The sequence below is a fragment of the Nanorana parkeri genome, unplaced genomic scaffold (genome assembly GCF_000935625.1).
Source record: "Nanorana parkeri isolate BGI_ZX_2015 unplaced genomic scaffold, ASM93562v1 scaffold5, whole genome shotgun sequence".
NCBI lineage: Eukaryota > Metazoa > Chordata > Amphibia > Anura > Dicroglossidae > Nanorana > Nanorana parkeri.
In genome coordinates, this window is record NW_017306273.1 from 3,212,386 (window position 1) to 3,224,879 (window position 12,494).

A 12,494-nucleotide genomic window follows, 5' to 3' on the forward strand; every position below is an offset into this window, starting at 1 on the left:
AATTAAAAATTTAGCTAAGAAGTAGTAGTGCCGGTTGGTGTCTCATAGTCCCGCATTGTGGGCAATGGCTAGTTTTCTGTCCAGAACCTGTAGGCGCTGTATGTTAGCATTATCAGGCTTTGGTTCCAGACCCGGCTTTTTATGTAGCATTAGACTTTCTTACAGACACAGTAAACAGCTTTCCAGCCCATTCGTCTAGCAGGAAGTAGCCACTGCACGCTCTCTGTACATGTGATCATGGAGGTAAATGTTGCGTGTCCTCTCTCTCTCTCTCACTGCAGTGTGCCACCGGTGCTGGTTCTATGGGAAGCTGCTTCGAGAGTCGGGTGGTGGTCGTGTGCGAAAAGATGATGAGCAAAGCATGCTGGGCAAAATCCAAGCACCTGATCCATTCCAAGACCTTCCGAGGAATGACGCTGCTTCACCTCGCCGCTGCACAAGGCTACGCCACCCTCATCCAGACCCTCATCAAATGGAGGTAAATGTCACGGGCCCCCCCGATGGGACACAGAAGGGAATGCATGCACAGACATAGGACTAGGCGTTCAGATTAAAGGAGAACTATGGGGTCAGTGTTTTTCCCCATAGTTCTCCTTAGGGTAACGGGAGGACACAAACTAGCATCCTCCCGTTACCCTAAGCTCAGTATACCGCAAGCCGTAGCTCGCGGTATACTGAGACGCTGCAGCCGGAGCGGATCCAAGGTGAGTGAAAAGCACTCACCTCATAGTTCTCCTTTAAAGGAAGAGAGGAAAGGTCGGAGTTCAAATTTGGGGAGGAGAGGTCGGAGTTCAGATTTAAGGAGGAGAGGTTGGGATTCAGATCTAAGGAGGAGAGGTTAGAGTTCAGATTTAAGGAGGAGAGGAGAGGTCTGAGTTCAGATTTGAGGAGGAGAGGAGAGGTCGGAGTTCAGATTTAAGGAGGAGAGGAGAGGTCTGAGTTCAGATTTGAGGAGGAGAGGAGAGGTCGGAGTTCAGATTTAAGGGGGAGAGGAGAGGACGGAGTTCAGATTTGAGGAGGAGAGGTCGGTGTTCAGATTTAGGGAGGAGAGGAGAGGTCGGAGTTCAGATTTAGGGAGGAGAGGAGAGGTCGGAGTTCAGATTTAAGGGGGAGAGGAGAGGCCGGAGTTCAGATTTGAGGAGGAGAGGCCGGAGTTCAGATTTGAGGAGGAGAGGTCGGTGTTCAGATTTAGGGAGGAGAGGAGAGGTCGGAGTTCAGATTTAAGGAGGAGAGGTCGAAGTTCAGATTTAAGGAGAAGAGGAGAGGTCGGAGTTCAGATTTAAGTAGGAGAGGAGAGGTCGGAGTTCAGATTTAAAGAGGAGGGGCCAGAGTTTAGATTTAAGGAGGAGAGGTCAGAGTTCAGCTTAAGGAGGAGAGGTCAGAGTTCAGATTTAAGGAGGAGATGTCAGAGTTCAGATTTAGGAGGAGAGGTCGGAGTTGAGATTTAAGGAGGAGAGGAGAGGTCAGAGTTGAGATTTAAGGAGGATAGGAGAGGTCAGAATCTGCTCTGCCCCAGCATTAGAGGTGGAAGGAGAAGGACCCTCCTGCTGGCACCATCGGAGGGGTCTGAGATTATTACCAGGTTATTTGTTCTGCAGGAGAAGGAGATCCTATAATTAGATCCGATACTCCTCTCCGTCCCCCGGGGGAAATACAACGTCTGTCCGGAGGTCCATTACCGATATTTTCACTCTTATGAAACTCTTGCGGGGAAAATATTTGCCATTCTCATTCTCCTGTCGGGCTCGTACATATTTAATACGCGGCTCTGGATATTATTAAAGAATCAGCCGGCCCTCCGGAAAAAGACGTCTGCTCTGTCTCTGCGCCACTCCTGGGTTGGACTGTTGAAGGGGAACTCCGGGGAAAACCAAATTTTTGCTTTCGAATAGAGCCGGGAAGGATGAGAACCTCCCTGGTGACCACAGAGGAAGGGAAAGTATCTCTCCAATAGGGACAGAGAAAGAAATACAGAGATGTTCTCACCCTTACCCACTCTTCCTGTTGGAGGGGGTTTGCTCACTTCCTGTCCTGGTGACCACAAACGAAGGGAGAATATCTCTCCAATAGGGGCAGAGACAGCAATACAGATACTGTATATTCTCACCCTTAAACACTCTATTAAAAAATAAATGTATTATTATTGACTGTGCCCCTTAGTGGAGAGCTTCTGCTTGCTTCCTGTCTTGGTGACCACACAGGAAGTGAGGGTAATTCTCCCCTATGGGTACACAAACAATAAAAACCTTATAGAGGATCTAGCCCTTCTCTATGCTTGTCTGGACTTTGAACCGGCGTGGCTGTGCACCGCACACCTATGTGATACCCTGTGTTTTTCTTCATTTCTAGGACAAAGCATGCTGACAGCATTGACCTGGAATTAGAGGTGGATCCTTTAAATGTTGATCATTTCTCATGCACTCCTCTGGTAAGACTGAGAGCTCGGCACCTTGCATGCTGTAAACCTGAAATTCACTGTAGCTGTGAATCTGCATCTGAAACAGTGTCATATGTCATGGAGTGTGGAAGAGCATGACCTCTGAATGGTGAATATTGGCTTTCAGAGAACGCAGTTGCTTATTTGGCCCATAGCTGTATTATTCTGTATATGACTGTTAAATGAGCACAAGGTTGGTAAATATGAAGAACTATCATAGACGGCCCCCAAATCTCATGGGCACAGGGCACAGGCACATTCATCTTCTCTCCACTCTCTGTAGTTAAAGCTGAACTCCGGGCACAAAAACTTTCAATTAAATATATTTATCAATAGCCACAAAGGATATAGATCCACTTTGTGGGCACCAAATGCCCTTCAGGCCCCACCCACTACAGGAAACTGCAGGAGGGGGCGGAGACAAGACCAGTCACCCTGCACAAGGAGAGAGAGCAGCAGTGAGCGGTCTTTATTCCCGGAAGGGGTGGAGACAAGACTAGTCACCCTGCACAAGGAGAGAGAGCAGACGTGACCGGTCTTTATTACAGGAGGGGGCAGAGACAAGACCAGTCATACTGCACAAGGAGAGAGAGTAGCAGTGACCGGTCTTTATTACAGGAGGGGGCGGAGACAAGACCAGTCATACTGCACAGGGAGAGAGAGCAGCAGTGGCCAGTCTTTATTACAGGAGGGGGCGGAGACAAGACCAGTCACCCTGCACAAGGAGAGAGAGTAGCAGTGACCTGTCTTTATTACAGGAAGCTCCAAGTGTCACACTGGATTACTGCACATATGTTGAAGAAATACACAAAACTCACCAAGATTTAAGGAAAGTTACACATGACTCTGTATAAGGATAATATTTGCATATCCCGGAGTTCAGCTTTAAAGGTTATGACTGCTTGTGCATCACACAGCATAATCATAACAGTTTTTCAGTACATTTAACCCAAACTTGCACAAATTACATTCTGCACCACCTCGGTCCCTAGACCATAACCGTTTTCTTTCTCTTTGCAGATGTGGGCCTGCGCTTTGGGTCACACCGAGGCCGCCGTAGTGCTGTATAAATGGGATCGGCGGGCTCTCTCCATTCCTGACTCTCTCGGCCGGCTTCCTCTATCTATCGCACGTTCCCGGGGACACGTGAAACTGGCGGAGTGCCTGGAGCAACTACAGAGGGAGGAGCAGTCCCAGCTGGGGCACAACCCTCGGATTCAGTGCTCTCCTAGCTCAGACCCCAATGCAGAAAGCTGGCTAAGCCAATGGCAGAGCGAGGCGATCAACCCCCAAGAGTCTCAGAAGGGAGTGACAGTTATATCAAATGTCAACACAGGTAAAAATCCAACAACTGTCATGTGACTTACTTTCAATGACTCCTCGCCACCCCCTTCTTGTGTATGGGTGGGTAGATGACTTTACCCTGGCAATTGTGGATGAATATCTTTTCTCCTGCACCAACGTTGCCTTCAAGGGATTTGAGGAGCACTTATAGGCCAGAGAACCTTATTCATATGCTATAAGGGTGTTATCTCACATAGTTTGTAGTTACATAGTAGGTGAGGTTGGATAAAGACACAGATAGGTCCATCAGGTTCAGCCTACATAGTGTGTCTATCAGTAATTGATCTCAAATGATTGCTACAAATCTGCAGGAAGTGGTTGAGATTTGTAGCATCTCAGACTGCCAGGTGGAGGAGGTGATGTGAGGAAAATCTGAACTATATCTAAGGATAGATCCAAGGTTGGCCATATAAATGTTTATAGGGTTCAATTTTGTAGGAGAGAGCAGAATTATGGGAAAAGCGTCTCGTACCATTGAACCTTCATTGAACCTTGGGTCAACTTTAATCCTAAAGGAAGTCATTAGAGAGGGAAGACAGGGATATGGAAGTCATCACCAACGTGCATGTAAGCTGTAACAAGCAGGTGTTCCATACCAGTTGGGGTTCACCTGGCCTGAAGATGTGATAGAAGTGTACTACGATAAGCAGAGTCTTCAGGAGGAAGACTTGGCCAACCTTGAGGACAACACTGCAGAATTGTTGCAGGTCATGTAATTTAACCTATGGGCTTCAGAACACGGGACTCAGAATAGGAGCTCCTCAGAACCTGCTTTCTACAAGCTGACAGGTGCCGGGTGTATTCCTACACCCCTATTCTCCCATTCGTAATTCCAGCCAATCCTGGTGGACCTCAATTTCCAGTTTAGGTCATCTTTAAGGGGCCATTAGTACTAGGGCTACCGAAAGCAGGGCATGCTGGGATTGTTCTGCCGTAGCTAAGGGGGACCTGACAAGCAAATATTGAACAGGCTTCTCTATTGTGGTCAATAGAACATTTACAATACAGTGTCCAGTGGTTTAGAACATTATTTTTATAGGTCATAGTGAAATGTAAATGAAGAATTAGAAAGCTATTATCTTGGGGAAAAACAGCTTCTCTCGAGGATTCCAACTTTAATTGCCACACAGCACTTAACTGGTCTGTTTATTCCACGTCAACAAAATAATTGTGTAACGGCTAGAGGAGATTGCTGTGTCCTCATATGACCCCCTAATGATAGATAAAGAGATAGATAGATAGATAGATAGATAGATAGATAGATAGATAGATACCGTAGATAGATAGATAGATAGATAGATAGATAGATAGATAGATAGATAGATAGATAGATAGATAGATAGATAGATAGATAGATATGGGATGTATAGATAGATAGATAGATAGATAGATAGATAGATAGATAGATAGATATGGGATAGATAGATAGATAGATAGATAGATAGATAGATAGATATGGGATGGATAGATAGATAGATTGATTGATAGACAGACAGACAGACAGACAGACAGACAGACAGACAGACAGACAGACAGACAGACAGACAGACAGACAGACAGACAGACAGACAGACAGATAGATAGATAGATAGATAGATAGACGGAGATAGATAAGATAGATTGATAGATAAGATAGATAGATAGATAGATAGATAGATAGATAGACAGACAGACAGACAGACAGACAGACAGACAGACAGACAGACAGATAGATAGATAGATAGATAGATAGATAGACGGAGATAGATAAGATAGATTGATAGATAAGATAGATAGATAGATAGATAGATAGATAGATAGATAGATAGATAGATAGATAGACCGTCTGCTGTACAGAATATAATGTGACTAAACAGCAGTATATAAAGGGGAGGAGCATGATGGTGGCCCAGAAACAGCTTAGCTCTCGGGAACATTGTAGATTCTGCATCGCCTGTATTTATGTCCTGCACTTTACCTGCTTTGCTCCCTTTGCTATCAGCGCCACATCTTTATATTACTATATCATGTCTTGCAGAATTAAGAAGACCAAGATCCGAGCCCTCCAATTACTACAGTAGTGAGAACCCAAAAGATTACCCTGCTGCTAAAAAACACAAATTAAACCCTGAGTATTTTCAGGCCCGCCAGGAGAAGGTGATGGCGGCGGCGCTTAGCCTGGAGCAGCCATCTTCCAGAAAGCAGAGCTCCGGAGCCAAGCAGCTTCTGTCAGAGACCACCCACAGCGAGGAAATGTGCCACTTTCCCAGGGAAGTGCCGCAGCGCGCCGCAGAAGCCTCTGTCTACAAAGCTTCGAAGTGGACCCCCAAAGACCTCTACCTGGGTGTTTCTGCGGCACAGGTAATGGGAAGCGCAAAGGTCACAGGGCATGGGAAGGACGTTGTGGGCCATAGGCTGCGTCGGAGCGAGCAGATGAACGTTTTGATGATGTCAGAGCGAGAAATGGTAGACGCTGACCTCCTATCCTACCGGGAGAACATGGAGAACGAAGACTGCTTGCAACACATGGATGACCTCCAGGTAAAACTACTCATAGCATTTACAAAATAAGCCTGTAGCCTGCAGATCTCACTGCAGCCTGAAGATGGCAGGGTGCTGCTGATTAATACCATAATTGTCAGATACAGCTTCAGTATTAAAAACAAAACAAAAGAAAAAAAAAATTTCTTACACATTTGGATGCATTTGTCTGCCATCTATGTTCTTATAAAATATACATATATATTATTTAGGTGTGCAAATTGCTCGTATTAACCAATGCATGTTAAAAAGTTACTACAACCTCCTATTATTATTATTATTATACAGGATTTATATAGCGCCAATAGTTTGCACAGCGCTTTACAATATAAGGAAGACATTACAGTCACAATACAATTTAAGACAAGATGGTAAGGAGGGCCCTGCCCGTGAGGGCTTACAATCTAAAAGGGAGGGGCAAGTGATACATGAGGAGATAGCTGTGCGGGGATGATTGTTTGAGAACGTGATTGTTCAGTGGTTAGGTTGAGGTGGGATAGGCTTCCCTGAAGAGATGAGTCTTAAGGGATCGCCTAAAGGCAGTCAGTGTGGGAGATAGACGGACAGGTTGGGGTAGAGAGTTCCATAGAATGGGAGACACTCTAGTGAAGTCCTGGAGGCGAGCATGGGAGGAGTTGATGACGGAGCTGGAAAGCAGGAGGTCTTGTGAAGAGCGGAGGGGACGGTTAGGGTAATACTTTGAGACCAGGTTGGAGATATAGCCGGGGCCAGAGTTGTGGATGGCTTTGTACGCGGTTGTTAATATTTTGAATTTTATCCTTTGGGCTATAGGAAGCCAGTGTAGGGATTGACAGAGGGGGGTTGCAGACACTGAGCGGTTTGTTAGGTGGATGAGCCTAGCAGCTGCATTCATGATAGACTGAAGGGGGGATAGAGGTAGGCCAATGAGGAGGGAGTTGCAATAGTCAAGACGAGTGATAACAAGTGAGTGGATGAGCAATTTTGTGGTATCTTTGGTGAGGAAGGAGCGTATTTTGGAGATGTTACGAAGGTGGAGGCGGCATGATTTGGATAGTGATTGGATGTGGGGGAGAAAGGTGAGGTCCTATACCTTACAACCAAGGAAGGTTGGGCTCTATTTGGATTGCAGTTGCCAATGTTCTGCACATGTGATCAGTTATGACACCAATCATCTGCACATGTGATCAGCTATGACACCAGTCATTTGAGGGCTTGGAAGTTCAGTTGAAAGCTGCAATGAGCACACTTAAAAGTAACTGATTTGGGAGACATTAAATTGGTGGATAAAGTTCCTGTTTAATGCTGCTCAATTTGTCCTGAGCATCTGGCTTCAATGACCTGTGGTCATGAAAGGGTTAAAACAGTTTATAATTGTACCTTAAAGTGTATGCGTGGCCCCAATTCTCTTTTTTTTGTTGTGTATGAAAAGGTTAAAACCTTTGCCAAGTTACTTTTTGCTGCTTCTATACAATTAGGGCGATTTCCCTTTATTTCCTGTCCCAGAGGAGACATGACATGGCGGTTGATTTACTAACCTTATAAACACACCACGAACATGTATACACCTCTGTAGTGTGTTCCCTCCTAGCATGATCTATGGGTGGAATCTAAACACCTTTGTAGTGTGTACACACCCAGCAGGTGTGTTGTGCAAAGCCCTGCATGAATTTGCAAGGTGATGTTGTGTAAATTAGCTCTATGTTGTGTTGCTTGCGTTGATGAATGCAGGAATGTAAATGCATGAGCTAACCATTTTTGTCTAAACTGTGAAGCAGCATTATATATGCATCATGTGCATGATTTTTCCATATATGGCATTAGTGGAAATATGCTTTTAGAGACTTTTGGTTGATAAATACGTTTTGCTGTGTGAAAATCACACGCACCTAGTGCGTGCGTGTGTTTAGGTTAGTAAATCACCCCCTCAAACTCAGAATTCTGACTTTTAAACACAGAATTGTTTCGTATTTTTTTCCTAGCATAGCCCCAGGGCTCTTCCGTAGTTTTTTACTGCTTGCCTCGAAAGTGCAATTTGTCCGGTTCTCATGCTTATCCATTGGCTTCAAAGCTTTGAGCGAGTAACCTAGAACATGTATGCAGATCGGGGGTTCTGACTCTTTTTTGGCTTTCCTTGCCATTTGGCTGTCAAAATAACCAACAAGGAGGCCAAGCCACTAACATTTAGGGGAGAGGGTCGGCAATAGCACTCTCTTTCCCTCAGCACAGGTTTCCTTTAAAGGGAAGCTACTTTGTTTAAATGTTATTGGGTTGAAAGGTTATATATTTCATATTTTTACCTTTTATCAGTATAAATATTTATTTTAGACTTAATGTGTTTGCATTAAGTTTGGCTTTCAGCTGAGACAACCAATCACAAGGTGGTAGAGGATAAGGGGAAAGTGTGCAAAAGTGTTAATTGCATTGGTTCTTCATTGATGCGACTTTTTTTTAATTAGGCCAGAATCCTTTTTTTATTGCTGTATTATTCTTTTCTGACATTTGGCCGGTGGCATAAAATCTCTGGGCTCGTTCGGTCTTGCGGTGTCGTGGCTCAGCATGTAGAGTCCAGCAGAGGTCGAGCTCGCAGTTGTCACGGCTTGATCAGCCCTTGCAGTAAATTCCCCTGTAACTGGCAGCGGCCTCGTTCAAACGTCTGGAGATTGATCGCCGGAGTTCATTATCTCCGGAACCCTCTGAGACAGCGGCCAAGCTACAGTGATGAATGTGCTCTATATGCCAGCTCCATTCATAGCGATACTTCATAACTCTAACAAGATAGAGTAGGTAAACCGCTGCCACTCACACCAAGAGGCTGTTTACTTGCCCTGACTTCAGGCCTTGAGTTCTTCTTATTGAAGACAGCAAACAAAACCTGGAGATTCCAAAAATGCCAAATGGGTGCTACTCTTTAGCTGCCCCCTTATGCTTCCTCAGGGTACACCATTGTGCGAATTGCTAACATTGAGGGAGGTGGGAAGTAAAACTTTAAACAGGATTACACGAGTGGTCTATACCTATGGTGCCCAGCCTACGGTCTAAAGGGGGCACATGCAGCCCTTTGGTACCTGCTATGTGGCCCCTTAACACCAACTATAAATAGTGGGCATAGGAACTTTGATATTTAAATAAGCTGCAATGACAGTGACCTATTCTCTGGCAATGTCAAGTAACATGTCTTCAGCCCTTGACTGTCTCCTGCAGCAGGTTTCCAAGTACACCTATGTTTGCTGTCGCTCAGAGTCTATGTAGCATTACATGTACTGAATACAATGTGCAGCCCTTTGATCATGTCATGGACCTGCAGTTAAGGCCCCCTATACCTTGACCGAGCCTAGACTGGCTTTTTTTTTCCTAGGAAGACCCAAACACGAAAGCCAACATTCAAATGTGTGTACCTGGCAGTTAGAGGCGCATGGATGCTACACAAATAAGTTGCTTTCCATAAAGCCCATGCTTGGTACTACTTCATCTTTCTTTCATCCAGGTTAACATGATGAACTTGGCGGAACAGATCATTGAAGCGACGCCTGACCGCATCAAGCGGGAGAATTTCGTACCCATGGAGTCCCCCTTGGTGGAGAGGGCAGACACTGCTGCTTTTAGTACTACCATGAGCTGGCTGGCCAGTTACCTCGCTGATGTTGATCACTTACCTAGTGCTGCTCAGATCCGGTGAGTAATTCATCCAATTTTCAGAACTAGCCACTGGTCAGCTTCAGTAAACTGTTAAATGTGTGCCAATTAGAGTGAATTTGGGATTGGCTGTTGGGTTAGAGTGCGCTGATACTCTCCAAAATTTGTTCTAAAGCAAGATTACTTTTGATCTGTTGTTCCTGGTTACAGCATATCACTGCGTATACATGCAGGAGTTGCATTGTCCATACAGTTCCATTCTTGGCATCTGGAGTGGGCTGGGGGTTTGCACAGCACTGTGCATGTACCATGTGTTAGAAAAATATGCTGGGAGACAGTGGAATTTTTTTAAGAGATGTAAATTCTCCTCTGTTAAAAAAGACCACTATCTCCTAGCATTCTTTATTCCAACCAAAGTTCCACTTCAAGGTGCCTATTCTGGAAGGTGTGGTTGTGAAAGAGTTGTATGTAACCAGCAATAATACTGTCCTGAGAAGCTGATAGAAAGAGAGAAGGAGCTGAACACTGATATTTGGAGACAAAATCTAGGAACCAGGTAACACATCTTATGTAATTTTCCTCCTTCAATTTTCTCTTGGAAGATCCTTCTCTCTTTTCCATGAAACTCCTCAGAACTCCAGTGCCATTACATGTAAGCCTCACTCAACCCAACTGCATAGCACTGCCAAGGTAACCTGCATTTAGTATCGGTGAAGAGCTCAAACAAGACAATAGAAAAGCTTGAACTTTGCACCTAAAAGCACAGCAAAAGCTTCCTCAATATTCCTTACTACCATTGTCTTTCAGTGTTATGTCCACAACGAAGGTCAGCTTCAAGGTCTAGTACCTATGAGCACCTAATGAAAGCAGTCCCCGCCATTCCATACACAACACTGGTATTGCACCAAATGGCTCGGTAAAGATAGGTGCTCAACAAATTATTTTCTTGAGGAACATTATATAAAAAATTAATGTGAACTCCATTGCATATCTATGTAGATGCTCCAGTCATTGTTCAATGCTACTGTTCCTTATGCCATTTTTCTTGGGAAATTAGAGACAAGGCGCTGGGACCTTTAAATATCTTTCCATGTTTCTTTTATATTATTTGGGCAATGGATGCCCATCTTAATTTATAGTCCATGTTTACCTAAAGTATATGTAAAATCGTTTTAGGTTTGGATAGAGTATGCAATGGTTAAATCCCCTATCAGTTTTTTTTGTCATCTGTGTCCCACTGAGTAGATTTACTTTCACTTCCTGTTGTATAAGAACAACAGAAAGTGATAGAAAATCACTCCAAAGTAAGGAAAATCCCCTTTTAGGTAGTTATCATCTCAACAAGTGTCCCCATTGGAAGTTTGCCCTTCTATTCCCGATCTAGTGACAACTTCAAATTATAGGTTTTCCCTCACTTTTATTCCCAATAGCAATGGTTACTGGGACAAACAGTGAGAAATAATCTCCCCAGAGGGCACAGACATTGATACACACCTGAAAGGGCTGCAAATCCATACCTGCTTTATCAAAAAGTAAAAACAAGTTTGGGGTAATCTTTTGCTAAAATACTAACCAATAATGATTTTGTCCTACACAGGTCGCTCTACAGCGAACCGCTGACACCTTCTTCGAACACCAGCTTAAGCCCTGCCTGCTCCCCCGTGAATGAAACCACCTTTGAGAAACCCAGTCTGCCCACTGCTGCTGATTGGTCGGAATTCCTGAGCGCATCCACCAATGAGAAGGTTGAGAATGAATTTGCCCAGTTGACTCTTTCGGATCACGAACAGAGAGAACTCTACGAAGCTGCTAAACTTGTCCAGACCGTGTTCCAAAAGTACAAGGTGCACCAAAATGACATATTACAATGTTATATCTTTATACTCTGGAGCTTGGGTCTTGTCATGTCAGTTTTGTGGGCTAAGTTTTTGTTTTTCTTTAACTAGTTTCTTAAAAGTCATGTCAAGCCCTGATTAAGCAAAGACATTAGAAGAATGTTTGACTTGACCTGATTGTCAGATTTTTTTAACAAATTGGGACATAAACACTCAGATATGTTGGCCAAGCTTTAAGTATAAGGAGGAGGAGTCAAGAAGCATGAGCAAACAACTTTAATGCTGTCCAATCTTGGGGTAACAATAGCCAATCACTAGCTCCCTCAAGATAATCTGTCCAGGTGGTTTTCTGTAGCAGTTTTTTGATAACAATAGACAAGAGGGCCATCGCCAGATTAGGCAGATCCAGATAAGAAGACGATGATCTGGATTCCTGTGTTATGGACATCTTCTGAGACCCATTAGGAAGGGCCTGGTGTGAGACCATGGGCTTTGTCATAGAACACTCCTAAAAAGTTAAGTAAATCAGGCTGGCCAAGTATTTAACAAGTCCTGCTAATATAAAAGTTGAATCTGTCTTGATTCAAATACATGCACACTAACTGGCAGGCCCAGAATTAGTCTGCTTCTCCATGGTCATATAGCCCCCCCACAAAAAAATAATAATTATGAATTCCACTTTTTAGGAGTGATTTCCATAAGAATTTGAAATGGGTTTGGGGGAATTTCTACCCATTCAGCTA

General features: G+C 44.2%; 1 protein-coding gene across 2 annotated transcripts in view; it reads left to right on the forward strand.

Annotated features, from left to right (window-relative positions):
* Positions 1-12,494, forward strand: part of CAMTA1 (calmodulin binding transcription activator 1) — a 1,254,390-nt gene that overhangs the window by 1,208,623 nt on the left and 33,273 nt on the right. For both annotated transcript variants that reach the window (XM_018552416.1, XM_018552423.1), the window contains exons 12-17: positions 282-478; positions 2,350-2,428; positions 3,458-3,773; positions 5,799-6,301; positions 9,768-9,955; positions 11,514-11,760. In XM_018552416.1, coding sequence (XP_018407918.1) covers positions 282-478; positions 2,350-2,428; positions 3,458-3,773; positions 5,799-6,301; positions 9,768-9,955; positions 11,514-11,760 — 1,530 coding nt within the window. The remainder of the gene's footprint in view (positions 1-281; positions 479-2,349; positions 2,429-3,457; positions 3,774-5,798; positions 6,302-9,767; positions 9,956-11,513; positions 11,761-12,494) is intronic.